The 25,475-nt window shown below is 38.9% G+C and overlaps 1 protein-coding gene across 1 annotated transcript; it reads right to left on the bottom strand.

The window, feature by feature from the left end:
* Nucleotides 1-13,316: 13,316 nt before the first annotated feature.
* On the bottom strand, nt 13,317-18,088 carry FABP4 (fatty acid binding protein 4). The gene is made up of 4 exons (XM_003408235.4): nt 17,942-18,088; nt 14,890-15,062; nt 14,181-14,282; nt 13,317-13,531 (listed from the first exon to the last, which is right to left on the bottom strand). Exons 1-4 carry the CDS (start codon nt 18,012-18,014, stop codon nt 13,481-13,483), a joined length of 399 nt encoding a protein of 132 aa, XP_003408283.1. The 5' UTR covers nt 18,015-18,088; the 3' UTR covers nt 13,317-13,480.
* Nucleotides 18,089-25,475: the final 7,387 nt, after the last annotated feature.

A 25,475-nucleotide genomic window follows, 5' to 3' on the forward strand; every position in this document is an offset into this window, starting at 1 on the left:
AGCCTTCCTAATTGGTGTGCTTTTATAAGTAGCTTCACCCAATGGTTATTTTGAACTTTCAAAACAACCAATTACTTGTGTCACATGCAGTTGAAATTGTTCAACTTCTACCCATCTTTCCTGTCCCAACTCAAGCATCTCCTCCTCTGAAGGAGGAAATTGGTTCAGAGTTAACTGATCTCTAATAAACGATACAATTGTACTTGTTCCGGTGGCTCAAGCAGTGGTTAGAACATCCAGCTTCTCACCAGATGGTCTGCGATTTGAACCCAGCAGCTGCTATGAGGGAGAAAGATGTGACAGTCTCCGTCCCGTAAAGATTAACCCACCATGGTCGAGTTGATTTGGACTCATAGAGACACTACTGGACAGAATAGAACTGCCCCATAGGGTTTGCAAAGCAGTAATCTTTACGAAAGCAGAATGCCACTTTTTCCCCTGGAGCAGCTGTTGTTGTTGTTAGGTGCCTGCAATCGGTTCTGACTCATGATGACCCTAAGTACAATGGAACGAAACACTGCCTGGTCCTACGCCATCCACACAATCATTGTTATGCTTGAACCCATTGTTGTGCCCACTGAGTCAATCCATCTAGTTGAGGATCTTCCTCTTTTTTACTGACCCTCTACTCCACCAAATATGATGGCCTTCTCCAGGGACTGGTCCCTCCTGATGATAAGTCCAAAGTTTGTGAGACGAAGTCTCCCCATCCTCACTTCTAATGAGCATTTTGGTTGTACTTCTTCCAAGACAGATTTGCTCATTCTTCTGGCAGTCCATGGTATACTCAATATTCTTCACCAACACCTTAATTCAAAGGTATCAATTCTTCTTCAGTCTTCCCTATTCATTGTCCACATCATGGGCTGGGTCAGGAGCACCTTAGTACTTTAAGTGACATCTTTGCTTTTTTTTTTTTTTTTTAATAACTTTATTAAGCTTCAAGTGAACGTTTACAAATCCAATCAGTCTGTCACATATAAGTTTACATACATCTCACTCCCTACTCCCACTTGCTCTCCCCCTCTTGAGTCAGCCCCTTCAGTCTCTCCTTTCTTGACAATTTTGCCGGCTTCCCTCCCTCTCTATCCTCCCATCCCCCCTCCAGACAAGAGTTGCCAACACAATCTCAAGTGTCCACCTGATATAATTAGGTCACTCTTCATCAGCATCTCTCTCCCACCCGCTGACCAGTCCCTTTCATGTCTGATGAATTGTCCTCGGGGATGGTTCCTGTCCTGTGTCAACAGAAGGTCTGGGGAGCATGGCCGCCGGGATTCCTCCAGTCTCAGTCAGACCATTAAGTTTGGTCTTTTTATGAGAATTTGGGGTCTGCATCCCACTGATCTCCTGCTCCCTCAGGGGTCCTCTGCTGTGCTCCCTGTCAGGGCAGTCATCGATTGTGGCCGGGCACCAACTAGTTCTTCTGGTCTCAGGATGATGTAGGTCTCTGGTTCATGTGGCCCTTTCTGTCTCTTGCACTCTTAGTTGTCCTGTGGCCTTGGTGTTCTTCATTTTCCTTTGCTCCAGGTGGGTTGAGACCAATTGATGCATCTTAGATGGCCGCTTGTTAGCATTTAAGACCCCAGACGCCATATTTCAAAGTGGGATGCAGAATGATTTCATAATAGAATTATTTTGCCAATTGACTTAGAAGTCCCCGCAAACCATGTTCCCCAGACCCCCACGCTTGCTCCGCTGACCTTTGAAGCATTCATTTTATCCCGGAAACTTCTTTGCTTTTGATCCAGTCCAATTGAGCTGACCTTCCAGGTATTGAGTGTTGTCTTTCCCTTCACCTAAAGCAGTTCTTATCTACTGATTAATCAATAAAAAACCCTCTCCCACCCTCCCTCCCTCCCCCCCTCGTAACCACAAAAGTATGTGTTCTTCTCAGGTTTACTATTTCTCAAGATCTTATAATAGTGGTCTTATACAATATTTGTTCTTTTGCCTCTGACTCATTTCGCTCAGCATAATGCCTTCCAGGTTCCTCCATGTTATGAATGTTTGACAGATTCGTCACTGTTCTTTATCGATGCGTAGTATTCCATTGTGTGAATATACCACAATTTATTTACCCATTCATCCGTTGATGGACACCTTGGTTGCTTCCAACTTTTTGCTATTGTAAACAGAGCTGCAATAAACATGGGTGTGCATATATCTGTTTGTATGAAGGCTCTTGTATCTCTAGGGTATATTCCTAGGAGTGGGATTTCTGGGTTGTATGGTAGTTCTATTTCTAACTGTTTAAGATAACGCTAGATAGATTTCCAAAGTGGTTGTACCATTTTACATTCCCACCAGCAGTGTATGAGAGTTCCAATCTCTCTGCAGCCTCTCCAACATTTATTATTTTGTGTTTTTTGGATTAATGCCAGCCTTGCTGGTGTGAGATGGAATCTCATCGTAGTTTTAATTTGCATTTCTCTAATGGCTAATGATCGAGAGCATTTTCTCATGTATCTGTTGGCTGCCTGAATATCTTCTTTAGTGAAATGTGTGTTCATATCCTTTGCCCACTTCTTGACTGGGTTGTTTGTCTTTTTGTGGTTGAGTTTTGACAGAATCATGTAGATTTTAGAGATCAGGCGCTGGTCGGAGATGTCATAGCTGAAAATTCTTTCCCAGTCTGTAGGTGGTCTTTTTACTCTTTTGGTGAAGTCTTTAGATGAGCATAGGTGTTTGATTTTTAGGAGCTCCCAGTTGTCGGGTTTCTCTTCATCATTTTTGGTAATGTTTTGTATTCTGTTTATACCTTGTATTAGGGCTCCTAGGGTTGTCCCAATTTTTTCTTCCATGATCTTTATCGTTTTAGTCTTTATGTTTAGGTCTTTGATCCACTTGGAGTTAGTTTTTGTGCATGGTGTGAGGTATGGGTCCTGTTTCATTTTTTTGCAAATGGATATCCAGTTATGCCAGCACCATTTGTTAAAAAGGCTATCTTTTCCCCAGTTAATTGACACTGGTCCTTTGTCAAATATCAGCTGCTCATACGTGGATGGATCTATGTCTGGGTTCTCAATTCTGTTCCATTGGTCTATGTGTCTGTTGTTGTACCAATACCAGGCTGTTTTGACTACTGTGGCTGTATAATAGGTTCTGAAGTCGGGTAAGGTGAGGCCTCCCACTTTCTTCTTCTTTTTCAGTAGTGCTTTGCTTATCCGGGGCTTCTTTCCCTTCCATATGAAATTGGTGATTTGTTTCTCTATCCCCTTAAAATATGACATTGGAATTTGGATCGGAAGTGCGTTAAATGTATAGATGGCTTTTGGTAGAATAGACATTTTTACTATGTTAAGTCTTCCTATCCATGAGCAGGGTATGTTTTTCCACTTAAGTATGTCCTTTTGAATTTCTTGTAGTAGAGCTTTGTAGTTTTCTTTGTATAGGTCTTTTACATCCTTGGTAAGATTTATTCCTAAGTATCTTATCTTCTTGGGGGCTACTGTGAATGGTATTGATTTGGTTATTTCCTCTTCGGTGTTCTTTTTGTTGATGTAGAGGAATCCAAGTGATTTTTGTATGTCTATTTTATAACCTGAGACTCTGCCAAACTCTTCTATTAGTTTCAGTAGTTTTCTGGAGGATTCCTTGGGGTTTTCTGTGTATATAATCATGTCATCTGCAAATAGTGATAACTTTACTTCTTCCTTGCCAATCCGGATACCTTTTATTTCTTTGTCTAGCCTAATTGCCCTGGCTAAGACTTCCAACACGATGTTGAATAAGAGCAGTGATAAAGGGCATCCTTGTCTGGTTCCTGTTCTCAAGGGAAATGCTTTCAGGTTCTCTCCATTTAGAGTGATATTGGCTGTTGGCTTTGCATAGATGCCCTTTATTATGTTGAGGAATTTTCCTTCAATTCCTATTTTGGTAAGAGTTTTTATCATGAATGGGTGTTGGACTTTGTCAAATGCCTTTTCTGCATCAATTGATAAGATCATGTGGTTTTTGTCTTTTGTTTTATTTATGTGATGGATTACATTAATGGTTTTTCTGATATTAAACCAGCCTTGCATACCTGGTATAAAGCCCACTTGATCAGGGTGAATTATTTTTTTGATGTGTTGTTGGATTCTATTGGCTAGAATTTTGTTGAGGATTTTTGCATCAATGTTCATGAGGGATATAGGTCTATAATTTTCTTTTTTTGTAATGTCTTTACCTGGTTTTGGTATCAGGGAGATGGTGGCTTCATAGAATGAGTTGGGTAGTATTCCGTCCTTTTCTATGCTTTCAAATACCTTCAGTAGTAGTGGTGTTAACTCTTCTCTGAAAGTTTGGTAGAACTCTGCAGTGAAGCCGTCCGGGCCAGGGCTTTTTTTTGTTGGGAGTTTTTTGATTACGGTTTCAATCTCTTTTTTTGTTATGGGTCTATTTAGTTGTTCTACTTCTGAATGTGTTAGTTTAGGTAGGTAGTGTTTTTCCAGGAATTCATCCATTTCTTCTAGGTTTTCAAATTTGTTAGAGTACAATTTTTCATAATAATCTGAAATGATTCTTTTAATTTCGTTTGGTTCTGTTGTGATGTGGTCCTTCTCATTTCTTATTGGGGTTATTTGTTTCCTTTCCTGTATTTCTTTAGTCAGTCTAGCCAATGGTTTATCAATTTTGTTAATTTTTTCAAAGAACCAGCTTTTGGCTTTGTTAATTCTTTCAATTGTTTTTCTGTTTTCTAATTCATTTAGTTCAGCTCTAATTTTTATTATTTGTTTTCTTCTGGTGCCTGATGGATTCTTTTGTTGCTCACTTTCTATTTGTTCAAGTTGTAGGGACAGTTCTCTGATTTTGGCTCTTTCTTCTTTTTGTATGTATGCATTTATGGATATAAATTGGCCTCTGAGCACTGCTTTTGCTGTGTCCCAGAGGTTTTGATAGGAAGTATTTTCATTCTCGTTGCATTCTATGAATTTCCTTATTCCCTCTTTGATGTCTTCTATAACCCAGTCTTTTTTCAGGAGGGTATTGTTCAGTTTCCAAGTATTTGATTTCTTTTCCCTAGTTTTTCTGTTATTGATCTCTAGTTTTATTGCCTTGTGGTCTGAGAAGATGCTTTGTAATATTTCGATGTTTTGGACTCTGCAAAGGTTTGTTTTATGACCTAATATGTGGTCTATTCTAGAGAATGTTCCATGTGCACTAGAAAAAAAAGTATATTTTGCAGCAGTTGGGTGGAGAGTTCTGTATAAGTCAATGAGGTCAAGTTGGTTGATTGTTGTAATTAGGTCTTCCGTGTCTCTGTTGAGCTTCTTACTGGATGTCCTGTCCTTCTCCGAAAGTGGTGTGTTGAAGTCTCCTACTATAATTGTGGAGGTATCTATCTCGCTTTTCAATTCTGTTAAAATTTGATTTATGTATCTTGCAGCCCTGTCATTGGGTGCATAACTATTTAATATGGTTATATCTTCCTGATCAATTGTCCCTTTTATCATTATATAGTGTCCTTCTTTATCCTTTGTAGTGGATTTAAGTCTAAAGTCTCTTTTGTCAGAAATTAATATTGCTACTCCTCTTCTTTTTTGCTTATTGTTTGCTTGATATACTTTTTTCCATCCTTTGAGTTTTAGTTTGTTTGTGTCTCTAAGTCTAAGGTGTGTCTCTTGTAGGCAGCATATAGATGAATCGTGTTTCTTTATCCAGTCTGTGACTCTCTGTCTCTTTATTGGTGCATTTAGTCCATTTACATTCAGGGTAATTATAGATAAATAAGTTTTTAGTGCTGTCATTTTGATGCCTTTTTATGTGTGTTGTTGACAATTTCATTTTTCCACATACTTTTTTGTGCTGAGGCGTTTTTCTTAGTAAATTGTGAGATCCTCATTTTCATAGTGTTTGACTTTATGTTAGTTGAGTCGTTACGTTTTTCTTGGTTTTTATCTTGAGTTATAGAGTTGTTATACCTTTTTGTGGTTACCTTATTATTTACCCCTATTTTTCTAAGTAAAAACCTAACTTGTATTGTTCTATATCGCCTTGTATCACTCTCCATATGGCAGTTCATTGCCTCCTGTATTTAGTCCCTCTTTTTGATTATTGTGATCTTTTACATATTGACTTCCAGGATTCCCTGTTATGTGTATTTTTTTTTTTAATTAATCTTAATTTGTTTGTTTTTGTGATTTCCCTATTTGAGTTGATATCAGGACGTTCTGTTTTGTGACCTTGTGTTGTGCTGATATCTGATATTATTGGTTCTCTGACCAAACAATATCCTTTAGTATTTCTTGTAGCTTTGGTTTGGTTTTTGCAAATTCTCTAAACTTGTGTTTGTCTGTAAATATCTTAATTTCGCCTTCATATTTCAGAGAGAGTTTTGCTGGATATATGATCCTTGGCTGGCAGTTTTTTTCCTTCAGTGTTCCGTATATGTCGTCCCATTCCCTTCTTGCCTGCATGGTTTCTGCTGAGTAGTCAGAACATATTCTTATTGATTCTCCCTTGAAGGAAACCTTTCTTTTCTCCCTGGCTGCTTTTAAAATTTTCTGTTTATCTTTGGTTTTGGTGAGTTTGATGATAATATGTCTTGGTGTTTTTCTTTTTGTATCAATCTTAAATGGGGTTCGATGAGCATCTTGGATAGATATCCTTTCATCTTTCATGATGTCTGGGAAGTTTTCTGTCAGGAGTTCTTCAACTATTTTCTCTGTGTTTTCTGTCCCCCCTCCCTGTTCTGGGACTCCAATCACCCGCAGGTTATCCTTCTTAATAGAGTCCCACATAATTCTTAGGGTTTCTTCATTTTTTTTAATTCTTTTATCTGATTTTTTTTCAGCTATGTTGGTGTTGATTCCCTGGTCCTCCAGATGTCCCAGTCTGCATTCTAATTGCTCGAGTCTGCTCCTCTGACTTCCTAGTGCGTTGTCTAATTCTATTATTTTATTGTTAATCTTTTGGATTTCTACATGTTGTCTCTCTATGGATTCTTGCAACTTATTAATTTTTCCAGTATGTTCTTGAATAATCTTTTTGAGTTCTTCAACAGTTTTATCCGTGTGTTCCTTGGCTTTTTCTGCAGTTATCCTAATTTCATTTGTGATATCATTAAGCATTCTGTAAATTAGTTTTTTATATTCTGTATCTGATAATTCCAAGATTGTATCTTCATTTGGGAAAGATTTTGATTCTTTTGTTTGGGGGGTTGGAGAAGCTGTCATGGTCTGCTTCTTTAAGTGGTTTGATATGGATTGTTGTCTCCGAGCCATCACTGGGAAACTAGTTTTTCCAGAAAATCCGCTAAAAAAAAAATGTAGTCAGATCCCTATCAGAGTTCTCCCTCTGGCTCAGGCTATTCAGATGTTAATGAAGCCGCCTAGGGAGGGTGGGGGATGGAACAGAGAGATAGGAGAGTAGCACCTCAGAATATAGCTAGAGTTGCTTGTCTTGCTTGGAATGACTATTATATCAGAGATTCCCGCGGGGCGCGTTGCCTATGTGTGCTGGCTGTGTGGAGATTGCCCCCGGGGGGTCTGGCCCACTGGAGTCACGGTCAGATCCTCCTCTTCCAGCCCCACGCCCAGCGTCAAGGCTCCCCTACTGGGACGGTGCACTCTCGACTCCAAAATCAGTCGCTGCCTCCCGGGGAATTCTCGTCCCTCCAGCGGCGTGGCCGTGCCACCCCCGAGAACCCGTTAGGCCTCCTCCCGGGGTTAGTTCAGATGGGTGGAGCAGTTCCCCGTGCTTGTGCCATAACCGAGTGTCCCGGCTGGGATGCTGTTCTCCCCGCTCCAATACCAGTTGCTGCCTCCCGGGGACTTGTCCTACCGGCTGTGTCCCACGCCGCCCGCGCAACCCAGCTGGTCCCCTTCCCGGGGTTAGTTCAGGGGGGTGGAGCAACTCTCTGTGTTTATGCCGTACCTGTGTCCAGTCCAAATCCCTGCGGGACGGTTCCCCGGCTCGGATGCTGCTCTTTCTACTCCAAGACCAGTCACTGCCTCCCGGGGACTTCTTCTACCGGCTGCGTCCCACGCCGCCCGTGGAACCGGCTGGTCCCCCTCCCGGGGTTAGTTCAGAGGGGTGGAGCAGCTCTCTGTGCTTGTGCCGTACCTGAGTGGTACGCTGGCTCCAGGCTCTGGAAACAATCGCTGCTTCCCCGTATTAGTTCGTTTTCCGTCTCTAAATCCGTGTTTGTTGTTCAGGGTTCGTAGATTGTTATGTATGTGATCGATTCACTTGTTTTTCCGTGTCTTTGTTGTAAGAGGGATCCGAGGTAGCGTCTGCCTAGTCCGCCATCTTGGCTCCGCCCACATCTTTGCTTTTTAACACTTCAGAGAGGTCTTCTGCAGCACATTTGCCCAATTCAATACATCCTTTGATTTCTTGACTGCTGTTTCCATGGGCGTTGATTGTGGATCCAAGTAAAATAACTTCAATCTTTTTTCCATTTATCATGATGTTGCTTATTTGTCCAGTTGTGAGGATTTTTGTTTTCTTTATGTTGGGGTGTAATCCATACTGAAGGCTGTGGTCTTTGATCCTCATCAATAAGTGCTACAAGACCTCTTCACTTTCAGCAAACAAGGTTGTGTCATCTGCACATCGCAGGCCCCTAATGAGTCTTCCTTCAGTCCTGATGCTGCATTCTTCTTCACATAGTCCAGCCTCTCAGATTATTTGCTCAGCATACAGATTGAATAAGTATGGTGAAAGAATACAACCCTGATGCACACCTTTCCTGACTTTAAACCAATCAGCATCCCCTTGTTCTATCTGAACAACTGCCTCTTGATCTATGTAAAGGTTCCTCATGAGCACAATTAAGTGTTCTGGAATTCCCATTCTTCGCAATGTTATCCATAATTCGTTATGAACCATACAGTCAAATGACTTTGCATAGTTAATAAAACGCAGGTAAACATCTTTCTGGTATTCTGTGCCTTCAGTTATGATCCATCTGACATCAGCAATGATATCCTTTGCTCCAAGTCCTCTTCTGAATCTGGCTTAACTTCTGGCAGCTGTCTGTTGATGTACTGCTGCAATTGCTTTTGAATGATTTTCAGTAAAACTTTACTTGTGTGTGATATTACTGATATTGTTTGACAATTTCCATGTTTTATTGGATCACCGCTCATTGAGATGGGTATAAATGTGAATCTCTTCCAGTTCGTAGGCCAGGTAGCTGTCTTCCAAATTTCCTGGCGTAGACACTTGAGCGCTTCCAGCCCAGCATCCATTTGTTGAAGCATCTCAATTGGTATTCCATCAATTTTTGGTTAACAGCCAAGTATTCAACCACTCCACCACCAAGGCTCCTACTGTAAAGATTACAGCAGATGTACTCTGTCCCATAGGGTCGCTATGAGCCAGAATTGACTTGACAGCACACAACAACAACGTATTAGATAACTTATCTCTCAGAAGTGCAACTAGTTTTCCCCTTAGTCACCTCCGTATCCCTAAGACAGCGCTTAGCATATTGCAGGTGCTCAAAAATGTTTTAAGAATTAGTGACAAAAGGAATAAACAGTGTTAATTCCCTTTTAACAGACAGTTCTCCTCATTAATGCTCTTTATCTCTAACAGTGACTAAAGACAGGTTTTAATATATTACTGTCTCTTAACCTGCTCCTACAGTAGACCTTTCATTTGGTCATTATCTAATGGTGGAAAGACTTACAGATTTCTTTCTCCTTTGATCAATGTCGAATTATTACTATACAAATCTCTCTCTTCTCAGCTAAGAATGTTCTCTACGATTCCTGCTGTTACCACCACTAGCCCATTTGCTACATTTGTTTGATTAGAAAAGAAAAAAAAAAAAAAACCACTTCCTCATGTGAAAAAATTTTAAAGTCAGAATGTTTCTAATTTTTAATTCTAGTAAACAAACTAGAATATAGTAATTTTGTTATAAAATAATTACATGTCTTGCTTTCATGACATTTCAGTGTTTACTGCTCCACGATCTCATTTTTATATGCTTCTCCAAAGTCTAGTTTTAAAAAATGACTTTCTTTCTTGTGACATTTTAGACATTTGTTGTTGTTAGTTGCCATCGATTCAATTTCAACTCATGGTGACCCCATGTGTACACAGTAGAACAGCTCCATAGGGTTTTCAAGGCTGTGACCTTTCAGAAGCAGATTGACAAGTCTGTTTCCTAAAGCCCTTCTGGATGAGCTTGAATTGCCAACCTTTGGCTAGTAGTCAAGTGCTTAACCATTTGCACCACGCAGGGACTCCTTTTTTTGACATGAAACCAAGAAAAACCAAACCTGTTGCTGACGATTCCGACTCACAGTGACCCTATACGACAGAGTAGAACTGCCTCATAGAGTTTCCAAGGAGCGATTGGTGGATTTGAACTGCTGACCTTTTGATTAGCGGCCGTAGCTTTTAGCCACTATGCCACCAGGAAAATCTGCTGCAAAAGATCTCTTTAAAGTGTGATTTTGATATGCTGCATTCTCCACTGATGGTGGTTATTGGTAAAATTAAACACATACTGGGAGCTGCAAAACTATTCAGAAATATGTCTGGTAATTTATAACTGGCATATATAATACTTTAGCTGGAACCACACTAGATTTTAAGGTTTTTATTTCCACTTGCAGTGATTCCCCTTCATTATCCTATGTGCTTCCATCAATTTCAATTGTCAATGCTTACATAGATGTTGTAGTTAACGTTCATAATAATCCTTCAAACTGTAAATTTAATCTAGAAAATTGAAAAGCCCATGTTTTTTTATTGTTACCATTTTTTCTTTCAAAGATGATAATATATACAACAGAAAACAAAAACTTTGAAATTTAATTTTGGGTAATTGTTCTGAACGTGAGCTTTCCCAATGAAATATTGAATCCTTCATTCATTAGTATTGGTGTTGATTTCAAGAGACACCATAATTTGCTTAGTATAAATGATACATTTTTCAAGACCATCATCACTTTTGTAACTAATTTTAACCTACATAGTGGTTTTAAGAGAATTTTTACATTAACTTTTGAGTATTGCATCATTTTGCATATAGCATTACTTAAAACAGTCATGCCAAATTAATACTGAGCAAATACTTTTTTAACATGAAAACTTCCAGTTTATTTCTTCTACAGTACAAAATAAATTCATCTCTTGTTGTTAGTTGCCCTCAAGTCAGTCCTAACTCACGGCCACCCCAAGCATAATGGAACAAAACATTACCTAATCCAGTGCCAGCCCCATGATCAATTACACATTGAACAAGTATGATCCACAGGGCTTTCATTGGCTGGTTTTTGGAAGTAGGTCACCAGGGCTTTTTCCACAGTCTGTCTTAGTCTAGAAGCTCTGCAGAAATCTGTTCAGCTTCATAGTAACACACAAGCTGTGGTACATTAGCATAGTACAGCTATCAAAGTCAGGAAATCAACATTGATAATAATACCACCTTACCATCCAATCCACAGCCCCGACTCAAAACTCACCAATTGTCCCAACAGTTTTTCCTGTGCCTACAAGGAAAAAAAATTTCTCCTTTCTCCCTTACCTTTCTGGCTCAAGGTCAATATCCTATCCATGATCATGTGTTGCGTTCAGCTATTATGCCTCTTTAGCCTCCTACAATTGGAAACAGAACTTTAGTCTTTCCTTGTCTTTCATGACCTTGATAATTTTGAAGCATATAGCCGATTACTTTACAGAATAGCCTCTAGTTGGGGTTGTATGGTGTTTCTCCAGGATAGGTATGCATTTTGGGCAATAATACCACAGAAGTGATACTGTGCTCTTCTCATTGTGTCAGATCAGAAGGCACGTGATGTTGATTTGCCCAATTTTTTGTGATGTTAACTTCTATCACTTGGTTAAAATGCTATCTGTCAGGTTACTCCACAGCTATCCTTCATGGCCCAGTTCAAATACATACTTCACTCTGAACACTTCCCTAACTACTCCAGCACACATTGATCCTGCTCACCTCTGGCTTCCTTCACCTATAGTGTGTACTACATGATTTAACAGCTACGTCGTGACCTTCTCTATATTGCGTCTTCATTCATTCCACTGCAATTTGCTGAGCAATTACCATGTTTCAGGTACTGTGATAAATACTGGGAATACATGTAAGTGTCCTGTTCTAGAGGCGTTATAGCCAAGTGAATGGGAAAGATGAAAACCAAAATGTTATAATATCGCAGATAATGTTATAGCAAAAATACACGCATTGTTCTGAGGTCATGTGTAGGAAGGGTATAACCCTGTCTGGATTTGGGTGGGGGGGAGATGAAGGAGGAGAAAGAGCTAGCAGAGCAATTTTCCCAGGTGATATGATTCTGGTCCTGCTAATTATCTGCTGTATTGAGGCCATGAACACGAGCTGACATTCTTTCTTTCTTCCTGACAGCACAGGGCAGAGGGTTTATCCACTCATTCAAGAATGCTTACTAAGCCTTGACTCCGCTGTTCACTGAGCTAGATTCTGGGGATACAGCTATAAATATGACACACTCCTTGCCTTTGAGATGCTCCCAATTGCAGATTTCTTTTTTCTGCTGCCTGGCATTTTCTGTTTGTTTGACTACATCTAAATCATTTAAAATCTGTTCTGGATTAAGACAGGGCAAGATGTATGAACGGATGGATGGATTCATAGTTGGATGTAAGGTCATAAACACCATAGTAAGTACTTAATAAACGATGGTTTACCAATAATTGCCTTAATCAACCGCTAGAAATATTTTCTTTTTGAGTTCTCCGATCTTCCAGGAAGCCCCAAGTGAGAGTCTTAGTTTCTGTTTTTGTGAAGCAAATACATTCTAACTCATAAGGAAACTAGTCTACTTCTTCTAAGTTCTCCAGAAGAGGTGAACTCATTTTCTGATCATTATTACAGTGTTATAGATAAGATAAACCTGTTGCTACCACGTTGATTCTGATTCATGGTGATGCTACTCTGTCCTATAAGGTCGCTATGAGTCGGAATCGACTTGATAGCAACAGGTTAGGTCTCTGAGAAATAATTTCTTGCCTATAACCAAAAACCCAGTGTCGTCGAGTCAATTCTGACTCATAGTGACCCTATAGGACAGAATAGAACTGCCCCACAGTTTCCAAGGAACACCTGGCGGATTCAAACTGCAGACGTTTTGGTACGCCACCAGGGTTTCCCTGGGCTGAAGAGGAACTTCATGTTCAGCAGTGCACATAGTTATCAACTCCTACTTGAGAAAATGGAACATACATGAATATTGAATTCTTTTTTACTTTGGATTATGAAAGATTCTATTACCCCAGAAACAAAGCAGTAACGCAAATTTTCTATTTCCTTCGCTCAATTATAACTACAAAGTTAGCTGGCACAGTAAATAAATCATTACATCAACTTCTAAATCTGAAAACGTTTATTTAAACAGGACAACTGTATTGAACAAAACCAGTTTGGGGGAAATCAGTTGTTTACTAATTAGTTGAAAATAACAATATCTGTTTGAAAAATACATCCAACAGAGTGCTGTAGAATTCGATGCAAACTTCAGTCCAGCTCTGTGAACTTGGTTTATGTTCTCTCATAAATTCTGGTGGAAGTGATGTCTTTCATGATGCATTCCTAGATACAAATGAAGTTCTTGGTCAATCACTGGACTAAAACAATGGACGTATTTATTCAGTCTCCCCCAGTGTTGAGAAGGAAATGATATTCATTATTAAAACATTTGTTGTGGGTGCCTCTATAACTGATATTGCAATAAGTTAGGAAGATAAAAAGACCACGAAGATATGTCATCCTCCCAAGGAGTCTTACAATCTACACGGTGAGGAAGAAACACGTAGTGCAATGTGTGTGGTACATGCACTGATGGAAATAGGCTCAGAGTACTAGAGAGGCATCGGGGAATTCTTCCTGAGGGATGGCATCCCTGGGCTGAGGTTAAAAGCATGAGGAAATTGCCAGAGTGCAAACATGATCTCAATAAAATCAACTTTTTATTTTATGTAAGCAAAAACCGTTTTCTGTTCTTTAACCCGTTGCTGTCGAGTTGATTCCGACTCATAGCTAGTGACCTTATGGAACAGAGTATAACTGCTTCACAGAGTTTCCAAGGAGTGGCTGGTGGATTCGAACTGCTGACCTTTGGGTTAGCAGCCATAGCTCTTGACCACTGTGCCACCATGTTTTCCATCTGTTCTTTAGGTAGACCAATGATTGACAGGACCGAGCCATAGGGTCTAGAATTAGGTAGCTGGAAGGTACTCACCACCACCAGTTTGTCGTCCACTCGTTTTCTCTTAATGGTGGTTGATTTTCCATCCCACTTCTGCACGTGTACCAGAGCACCCCCATCTAAGATTATGATGCTCTGCAGGCACAAGAAAAAACGGTAAAATTTCAATGTGATGGTGGATAGTCAAGTAAGGAATATGGTACTTTTGTTCGAGGAATATTTTGTGGTCATTGGTAATTTTAAATGACCAGAGTATATTGCAACAAGAAAAAAATAAGTGTAGAAAACAGCAGAATACCAACTTATATATATATACACACACACGCATTATGACTAAAGTTTTACATAAGCATGCATTAAAAAAATATTGTAAAGGAATGCAGATAATTAATACATTTTTGTTGAGATGGTAGCCTTATGGGTGATTTTCTCTCTTTTTTTTTCCCCCTTCCACTCTTTTTTTATTATTATCTAACATTCCTATGATACTTATTCACTTCAAGTATTCTGTTTATGGTATGACATATAAATTGTTAATAATTTTTCAAAACTTAAGGACAACTTCATAAAAAGAGGAAAAAATCACCAACTACATATTGAAGACAACATAGTTTAAGTTGATTATTAAGAGATCATTGCCTGTGGTAGAACAGTTTCCCTCCTTTTATTGCAAAATGGTTTCTTGCAGACAGCCGTCATTTGGAAACCAGTGGTTACTCTGTACCAATTCTTTATTCCTCACCTTGACTTTCCTGTCATCTGCAGTGATTTCATCAAATTCCTGACCCAGTTTGAAGGAAATCTCAGTATTTTTAAAGGTACTTTCTGACCTAATAGTGATCACATCCCCATTCACACTGATGATCAAGTTGGGTTTGGCCATGCCACCCACTTTCCGGGTGGCAAAGCCCACTCCTACAGTTAGGAAAAGAAAAGAAAAGAAAAAAAAAGTCAGATTTTACTTTCATTCTCACGTCTATAAGTGTGTGTGTGTGTGTGTGTGTGTGAAGAAAGGGGAAAGACACCATGGAGTTTCTTAAAAGCCTGATTTAAACAGTTGCTGCAAAATAGGTAAGCATGCTTAATACTCAGGGGAAGCCCCGGGGGACGATAGGGGTAGGCTCATTTTTTGAGCTTCCCTTTCTCTGGTTCTGGATGTAACTCATCAAGAGGCCCATTGTTAACTTTCATCAAGAATCTGTACAAAGGTTAGGTCCATCTGGAATAAGTTTAAAAAAAAAAAAAAGTCACCACACTCTCAAACTGTCTCAACCCATTAGGGCAGCCACTGTCATTTTACTCAGTTCATGAAATACTTGAGACACTTCAACTTTACCTTCTTAGATAATTAAAAAAAAAAAAAAGAAAAAACTGTTGCCAATCGAGTCGATTCCTACTCATAGTGACTCTATAGGACAGAGTAGAACCACCTGCTCCATAGGTTTTCCAAAAAGTGGCTGATGGATTCGAACTGCTGATCTTTTGGTTAGCAGCCATAGCTCTTCACCACTGTGCCACAAAAACAATCAAATCCACAGTAAAAGAGAATTCTTAACAGAATTCTTTTTTTTTTTTGGCCAATATAGCGTCAATCAGTTCAAAGAATCTATTTCGGGTAGACGAGAATTGTATTTTATAGTGTTTGCTGCCAATCTACTTTCTTGGCTTCTTTTCCAGTTATTTTCTTACTTATTTAGGTTAATTTTTCTGAAAGGCAAAATGTTTCCTACATTCATACTATTTTAGAATGGTCATACTGTTCCCAATAAATAGTAGGAAATATTAGAGAGGGGCTGGACATGAGCTATGAAAACTTGAAAATTTAAGCAATGGCAATTTTAATAAGTTTAGAAACCAACATTTTCATTCCCATTCACCTAAGTTGCAAATTTCTCTCTCTTCTTGTTATTAAGAAGAATATAACCTGTGTAAGTTTTGGGATGAAAAATTTACAGCCTAACACTGACAGTGGTAACTTGGTGTGACTGCATGTCATACAGAATTTATGATAGTCGTAGACGTGCTGAATGTTTACATATATCTCAGCTACTTCTTTGACTAAGGACTACTTATGGGTATTGAAGATTAAAAATAGAGGGGAGACCGGGAGAGATATATGGAGCAAAACAAGTGATGCTACAGCTTTGATTTAGCTCCCTATCTAAAAAGTGGCCCCAGGTGGGAAGACCATGTGCTGCTTCATCAAGTTCTGACTCTGCTACAAAATATAACATCAAATATATGAAGTGAGTCAGGTTAGTGAAAGGACACTGTGCTTGAAGTCAAGCAGCACATTCTACTTCCGGAAGGTTCTACCATGGCAAAAATCATACTCCCCGATTCTTTGACTCTGTCCTCATGGATGAAGGTGATACCTGTCCACCCATCATCAGTTACAGCAGCCTATGGTTTACCTGATTTCAGGAAGCATCTTACTGTCTGTAATTACTATCCGTACTTTAAATTTTAGGAATTTAATGATTAATATTAAAAGTATAAAATGTTTTTAAAATAAATAAGAGGTCCCAAATCCTGGCATTACTATTATCTGCATATATTAGTTTACTCAATCATGCTAGCTAATATTCTGGAAAGTTAGGTTTCAGTCATGGTGAAGTCCTTGATTTCCCTCTTGCCTGTAAGTAAGAAAAACAGTAGTTACAGACAAGCAAAATATATACTGTATAAGCTAGGAGATGGTTAAGTCTTTTGAGATTTAGTAATTAAATTCTAAACTCTAATAAAAATACTGTATAAATATCCCTCCCCAATTTGTTACCCTTGTATCAGATTTTACCATGTACAGGAGTACAGGGAGGAGGGCTTTCAGGGTAGGAGCTGCCCGAGTGAGAACCCACATGCCTACTCCCTTGCTTTACTTTCTTAATTATCTGGGAAACATTCACAAGCAATATAACCCCAAACCCATTGCCGTATAGTTGATTCCGACTCATAGCGACCCTATAGGACAGAGTAGAACTGTCTCATAGAGTTTCCAAGGAGCACCTGGTAGATTTGAACTGCTGACCTTTTGATTAGTAGCTGTAGCACTTAACCACGACACCACCAGGATTTCCAGGCAATGTAAAGAGAATCTAAAAAAGTAAAAGCCTTCTTTGTCAAAGAGGAGGTATTATGTGTGTAATGTTCTCCTTTTTTACTGCTCAACAATTCTAAGTCATTCCATGTAATTTCTAGTCAAAGAAGTATTTAAGTCCTTTAAGAAACATTTTCTGAAAGTAAGATTTTGTCGCCCATGAAACAACCACACATTTTAATGGACTGAACATTAAAGCAAAAAAACAAACAAAAAAAAAACAGGGGAACATACATTTAGTAAAACTTTTAAAAAGCACCTCTGTTAAGGTGGGAAATACAATGTTTTCTGTTTCAAATGAAAATTAATGCATCCTGTGAAATGAATATGCCTTTACTTCCAAGTTATTGTTTAGTTCATTGCAAGAGAGAATGAAAGAAAAACAGGCAAAGAGCCAGGTACACCAAAGAAAACCAGGTTTAGCAATTAAAGTAAAAACTTGCCGTTTTTATAGACCATAAAAATTCTGTTCAGACCTTTTTTTCATATCATTTTACCTTAAGAAGTATTAGTTCCGGCTTTGGTCCAGAATGTTTCTAGAAACAAATGGTTCTCACTTAATATTTGTATAGACTCTATATAGGAAACAGCATTTTCATATCTGGCCAGTGCTTCCAGAATGAAAAACACAGCCATACACCCTTTCCGCCTAGAGAAAAAGCTATAAATCCAGTCATCGCACAATGCATTTGCTTACCCACTTCTTTCATGTATTCATCAAAGTTTTCACTGGAGACCAGTTTCCAGGTACCTACAAATGCATCACACATTTTGTGAGCTGCCTACAATTATGCTTCAAGGTGAGAAGGTAGCTGCAGCTTTCAGGCTATGATTCTCATGAGTACAGATAACTTCCTTTTAAAGATGTCCAGAACATGTGATCTTGGGAAGGACCAACTGGGAATGAAATCACAACATTTCCTTCATTACTGACCTCTGTATTTTTCCCTCTGAGTCATGCTTTTAATAGAAATTTCTCAACTTTGGTTCTCCCTGGCAAATGGTCACTGTACTGAAAGTACAATTATTTTTAACCATTAAAGAATATTTTAAACATTCCTGTTTTGAACATTTAATGCTTGGTACTTTGAATTTCTTGCTAGTTTCATGCATATTTATCCCAGCGTAGAGCTGGGTAATTGTCATGGGAGGAACTTTGACCCTTGGACCCCCTTTTCTTAAATTTTTTTATTAAAATTGCAATTCTGTGGTATTTCTTTTGAATTGAGTAACATGAGCTTCTTAAATAAGTGTAATGGCTCTTGGGGACAGTATTGTCTCAGGAATTACCTGGTAATTAAAACAAAAAGAAACAATGGCATTTTAAACACCTCAAATTTCTAATTTCAAGTAACTTTGCATGAATAAAAAAATAATAAATTTAGTTCATCCACCGGGAGCCTGCACTATAGGTTAAATTAACAAATAATAATTTAACCTAACTCTTTCAATTCCCTAAATGAGAACATAATGATTTCCCTTAAAAAAATGGGTCCCAATCTTCATATTGAGAAAATTCATTCAGTTCCTGGAGCTATAGCATAAGCTCTAATGTATTCAGTTTCAGATAGCATTGCTTCACTTAAAAATCATCAGAAATGGTGTGATCACAAGCTATCAAACCTTTTTTTTCCTTCTTTTACGTGGTGACTAGCCTATGAGACTGCTTTTCGAAAGTAATCGTGGTTTCCAACCCCCACCCTCCATCTCAGAAGGATATATGTGATGGACACTGTTCTTATGTGGGACAAACTCCCACGAGCATAAAACTAAAATTTTGCAGGGTGATGAATCACTACTCTGTATAGCCACTGGACAGCAACGGCCGTGGACATGATTGATTTGCAGATCTATCTAAATACCCCAGAAGCTTCCCAGAAATGTCTGGAGCAGGGCATTACGTAAAGGACAGGATGTTTGAAGGCAAGCAAGTGGCTACAAGGGGTTAATAAAGTTGGGCTACAATAGTAACTTTTAATTGTCACGTTTGTTAATGGCCCAGGAATAATGTCCACCCCCCTGGGACTGTTGCATAGATACACACATATGGATTATGTACAATTCCTGGCAGACTTGTTATTACAAATTCTTCTCATTCCCATTGAATATACTCTTTCACATGGCAAGTGAATAAAAATTATGGTCTTAATACAGGGATAACTTTGAGAATGTTCTAAATTATAACTGGTCCACTTTGTAAAATATTTATTGATGCTTTATTTTTAGTACTAAATTGCTTTGGGCCAATTTCAAATAATGATTACGGACCCATGTACTGAAATTAAGCATATTATTTGGTCGTGTGTGGCTCATAAACATTTGAAATGTGGCTGGCATGACTGAGAAACTGAATTTTTAATTTTACTTAATTTTTATTAAAATTTAAAAACAACCCTGGATTCAGTTACCGGAAAAGTTTTGAAATATGTCCGGAAGAACTTGGGTATGTGAATCTACTTTTTTCTACAGCAAATTTTGTGAAATTTAAATATAGGTCAAATCTTTCAAAAGGAAATTTAGAGTCTGAATTGTGATGTGATGTTAAGTGTAAGCTACACACCAGATTTTGAAGATAATATGAAAAAAATAAGTACAATATCTTATTGAATTTTTTACATTGCTTGTATGTTCAAATGAAGATACTATATATATGCATATAGGGTTAAGTACACTATATTACTAAAATTAATTTAACCTGTTTTACTTTGTAACTTGTCTACTAAAATTTTTTAGATTACATATGTGGCTTCCATTATATTTCTGTTACACAGCGCTGTTTTAGAGCATCATAGTGACAGCAAGGTTTATCTTTTTATTCAACATGTGTGTCAGGCGTTGTGCTAGCCATTGAAGAGTCAGCAGTGAGGAGCCATACCAGGGACTTGCTTGCTCTCATGGAGCTCACATTCTAGTGATGGAGAAGATAATATATAAGGACACAAATAAACTAATTACAGGTAGTAATGTCTTTCAGAGAGAGCTGAACAAGGTAATCTGACTTAATGACTACTGTGAGGGTAGGCAGCATTAGATGGGGAGGACCAGGAAGGTTAGTCAAAGGAGGAGGACACTTGAGCTGACATCTGAATGTCGAGAAGACAGCCACAGGAAGACAAGGGAACAGAGGGCTTCAGGCAGAGGCAATAACAGGGGTTGCTGGTTCGGTTTCTGTTTAGTAGTTTCCCCAAACATGGCCACCCACAGTATCTGTAAACCATCACAAATGTAAAGATATTTGGTCCTGGTGGGCAGAATTCAAGTTCCATTGAGGCAATGGCTTCTGTCTAGATGTGTTCACTGATGGATGCCAAGTAACTGAATGTTCAATAAATGTCGTGAACGAAAAAAAATGCATTAAGAAAACTCTAATTAGGTAGGTTAGTGAGAGAGAGTCCACCCATACTCCTACAAAAATACTTCAAGAATATTTCTGTGGGCCAGTAGCATCAGGTTCATACGTGCACATACTGAATGCCTGATCATCACTGGAGAATCGGCGTATTTTGAGATTTTAGACACAACCACTAGCTCCTTTAATGATTTAATATTAATAACAATAATAGTAATTTAAGGGTCTTGGTAACTCAAGTATTAATGAAAGCATTAAGATGTGAGAGGGTAGTTGAGCCCACATGAAGGAATTTCATGTTATCACTTGTGTAAAATAACAAAATAAGCTTGGCAGAGTTACTTACCTGAAGGAATGTTGTTGTTAAGAGCAGCTCGATTTGTGTTCTACATGCATTGGCTGTCCTGTGGAATGCTAATATTCTTCCTACATGCAAGTCCACTAAGTTATGTCTCAAATAGGTAGAGAGTTCTCCCTGGACAATAAACCGTCCAGAAATTGAATGCAATGGCTCAAGCCTCATATTTTATGCGTGTATTTCTGCACTATAACCAGGGCTAAAAGTTAACAGCTTAGTTCCTGCAAAAACTCTTTGCTTCAGTCCCTAAGATGGGAGTCTTGCTGACATGGATAAGATGAAATGTTACCTCATCAAATTATCATCTTTCAGGACAATGTTGATGGACTGCTGTGCAAATAATGCAGTGCAAAATAAGGAGAATCACACACAAGAAAATTCAATAACAGCTAATGATGATTTACAAAAACCTTAGCGGTCATCTTTTCTTGAAGACGAATAGAAATTACACTATTCACATTTGCAAACATAGTGTCATTGTGTACAGTCCACTCTGGCAAATAATTTTCACAAAATCTTTTTTGCAAGCCTACTATGTCCAAGGAATTCCTGAGTGGTACAAAAGTTTTATGTGCTCACCTGCTCACTGAAAAGTTGGCGGTTCCAGTTCACTCAGAGAAGTGTGGGAAAAAAGTCCTAGCTATCTGCTTCCAAAAAATCAGCCATTGAAAACTGGACACATTTAAAAAAAAAAACAACTCTATGAGTCCAGTTCTACTTTGTTATGCATAGGGTGGCCATGAGTTAAAGTAACTGGTTACTACGTCTATGACACTTGGCTGGGTGCTGTGAGGGAATGATTTCTGCCTCTCTATAATGATTCAAATTCTCATCCTAGCTACCAGTCTGAGACTAATGTAAAATATAAAACCTCATTGTATTTTGCTTTGATAGTCATCTTGATATGAGCGTTTTTTTTGCATAAGAGGCAGTTGCTGCTCTCCTGATATTTTTACACTTTTTGCATCTTTTATTAGCATATAATGTGTGCAAGAAATTCACCCCATTCTGAATCTCACTCATTCTTATTTTTCCTTCCCCCATCTTGAACTTTATCCCCTCCATGACTTGAAGTTCCCCAGCACCTTGCTCATTCATTAAATATTTGTTGGATTAATGGAATAATTAATAGAAGGAATGAGATATGGTATAGGCTACATAACCTTGCTTAATCCTTGTGTATGAGTTTTAAATCAAGAAAGCCACAGACTCACATCTTAAAAAGATGACCATAGTGATGTTAGGCAGGAGGAATTATAATGGACAGAGTGGGCAAACGGAAATCAGTTACAAGGCAAGAATTCAGAGATGGTGAGGGACTGAGCAAGGGTAAGGGCAGTGAGACAATGGAAAAGCAGAGGAAGAATTTGAAAAATGATATAGAATGGTGTTATGGGTTGAATTATGTCCCCCCAAAACTGTGTGTAAATGGTGCAGTGGTTCAAAGCTAGGCTGCTAACCAAAAGTTTGGCAGTTCAAATTCACCAGGCGCTCCTTGAAAACCCAACGGGGCAGTTCTACTCTGTCCTACAGGGTGGTTATGAGTTGGAATTGACTCCACAGCATTTTTTTTTTTTTAATACACGTAGATGTAATCTCATGTGGGATTAAGGTTTTCTTTGTCATGTTAATGAGGCCGTATCAGTGTAGATCATGTTTTAAACCAATCATTTTGAGATATAAAAAGAGCAGATTAGGCACAGAAGCAAAGAAGCACAAATGGAGAAAGACTGATGCCATGTGGAGCTCACCAAGGAACCAAGGAAGAGAAGCTGACAGAGACTGAGGGTTTTCCCCAGTGTGGGCAGAGACAGCCTTCCTATAGAGCTGACACCCTGAATTCCGACTTTTAGCCTTCTCAACTGTAAGAAAATAAATTTCTGTTTGTTAAAGCCACCCACTTGCTGTATTTCTGTGATAGCAGCATTAAGAAACTAAGACAAAGGATATACTAAGAGCCTTCCTTTTTGGAGGAGGCTGGTACTAGAAACAAGGTTCACGCCGTCTAATACTGTAGCTTCTAGTCACAAATATTCAAATAGAGCATACAAATACACACGGCAGAGCCATGGGGAGTGGGCCTTGTTGACTAAAACCTTCACTTTACTTGGGTGATGTGGAGATTGGGGAATGTGGTCCCAGACTCTCAGCACTGACTGGGGACAGGCCCTGTCATGTGCCAGTGGTTTGCTTTGCACTTTGCTCCACTATGGATGGCTTCCATGGAATGCATCCCTCTGACCTTTGCCCGTGTTTGTTTCTTTTGAGAAAAAGGAAATTGAAATGTTTTCTGACAATTTTTAAGTTGAAGAGGAAACATATCCAATCTCCAAATAATAAGGAGCAGAGACAAAGCCATGACAAGAGGGCATGTTTTCATAGCATGTGTGAAGTGGGTTAGCTCAGGGCTCTTGAAGAGGCTCACCTTTTATTTGAAGTAAAGTTCTTTTATTAATGCATTATTTTTACCAATGTTTTGGCCTTTTGGTGGAGTTTTAAGATGAGACCCTGAATGGAAATTTAGGCATTTGTAAATTTTACTCGGTTCTTGGCCCCACAGATTAGTGGGAACAATTAGTATGATAATTGTTTTAAGTTTCCTATCCCAGGCTTAAGAGGCAAAGTAAAGGTAACCCTGTATTCGTGTGTGTATAATTCATTGCACGTATGTTCACAGTGACTGATCATTGACTCTTTGACTTCAAAATGGCAACAGTTTTGGAAAAAAAGGTGAAGCCAGTAGGCTAATTACAGACTTGCGTTGTGCCTTGAAGCCTGTTGCATAACTCCTTTACTTGTTCTTTTACTCATAAACGGAACTCTTCACATATAGTTGAGTAGGTGCAAGTAGGAACCAACAAAAGAGTTGGAAAAGGTCTTTCTGAACGAAAAGAGTGTTCAGCTTCATCTTTACTTAGTAAAGCAAGCATCATTATGAAGAATTGACTGTGGGCAAAAGGAAAAAAATCAACTAGGAAAACCAGAAAAGGGTTAGACAAAGGAACCAGCTGTGATACCAGAAGACATCACCAAGAAAATGTCTTGGAGGACAGACAGAAACACATGAACACAACACACACACCCAAGTTTGTTCTCTTCTTGTGTTCACCTAACATTAGGTTCTTCCCCTTCTAATTCTTAGCAACAAAAGCTCTTCACATGTGGGGATTGTGTGTTATTGGTCCTTATATAGCCTTGGTTAGTATTATGATTGACACATGGTAGTTCTTTACAGCCTTTTATTGAATTGTGAGGAAATCAGTCAAATTAATTTAGATCACATTAAGGCATAAATAGCAGCTAGCATCGTAATGCTACTAGAAACATTTGCATGTTAAAGGGAGATCCTGATTAACCTCCAAAAATTATTTATGACAGAGTCTAGGGAAAAATTTCAGGTGTGTGGAGACTATATCTTCAGGCAGAAGGACCAGCCTGGCCCCTAAAATTGTAGTAGGATGTAAACTGCTGCTTTGGTGTGCTCTTTTCAATCCACAAGGAATGAGCACTCTGTGCCTCTTCCAAACTGTTATTTGTACCTTCGTCTTCACCAATTCCAGCTCACTTACCTTTTAGATGTTTTTAAAATTGCACATATATTGTGTAACTTAAATTACAGAGATGAAGCTAAAGGAAAAGTCCCAGTCACTCCACTTGATGTTGTAGCACAGGAATGACTAAAACAGGATGGGAAAGGGCAAATGATCAGCTGTTGGGGGAAGCAGGTAGAGACAAGCAAGTAATAGTATGGGGTCATAATGATTAAAAGTAAAGAATCACAGAATACCATGGGAATAAGGTGCTTTATGCAGCCTTGATCAGAGTGGAGAGGTGTTGAGAAAAGAACCTAACCAGATTAAGGAATCCAAATTAAGACTGAAGGATGGGTTAGAGCTGGACCGGGGAAAGCTGTGTGTGAGAGGAGAGGGAACAGCTAGTGTGGAGGCCTAGGGAGCCAAGAGGGAGCCTGTATCTTATACAAAATGGAGAGGTGTTCAGAGTGGCTAGAGTATGGAGTATGGGGGGATGATTGAGAATTAGGCAGAGGTCAGGGTATGCAGGGCCTCACAAGCCAGGTTGACCTTTTTGGACTTATCCTCAGAGCCATATGGAATTCCTGAGGAATTTTAATCAGGGTAGTTAACATGGTCAGAGTCTAGTTTTTCCAAAATTATTCTGACCGAGGTATGGAAAATGGATTAGGATGGGAGTTGGGGACTGGTGGAAAGATTTGGAAATAAAAACTACTCATAAATACCACCATTCAGAGATTACCTGAGAACATTTTGATAGGTATCCTCCAGGCATCTTTGTACATATAATTGCATGGTAAAATCTGTGAAAGCCAGAACCTGTGTAAGGCGGAAATCTGGCAGAGAAGGAAAACTGAAATATTTTCCACTAAAAATGAGGGATGGAAAAGTGGTAAGACTGCATCCTGTCAAAGGCAGGAAACTCACGAGACCCGGAAAAACAAGACAGTTCCATCGAGTTCCAGCTGTCACAGGTTTCACTGCAGTATCT

The sequence above is a fragment of the Loxodonta africana genome, chromosome 14 (assembly GCF_030014295.1).
Source record: "Loxodonta africana isolate mLoxAfr1 chromosome 14, mLoxAfr1.hap2, whole genome shotgun sequence".
Classification (NCBI taxonomy): Eukaryota; Metazoa; Chordata; class Mammalia; order Proboscidea; family Elephantidae; genus Loxodonta; species Loxodonta africana.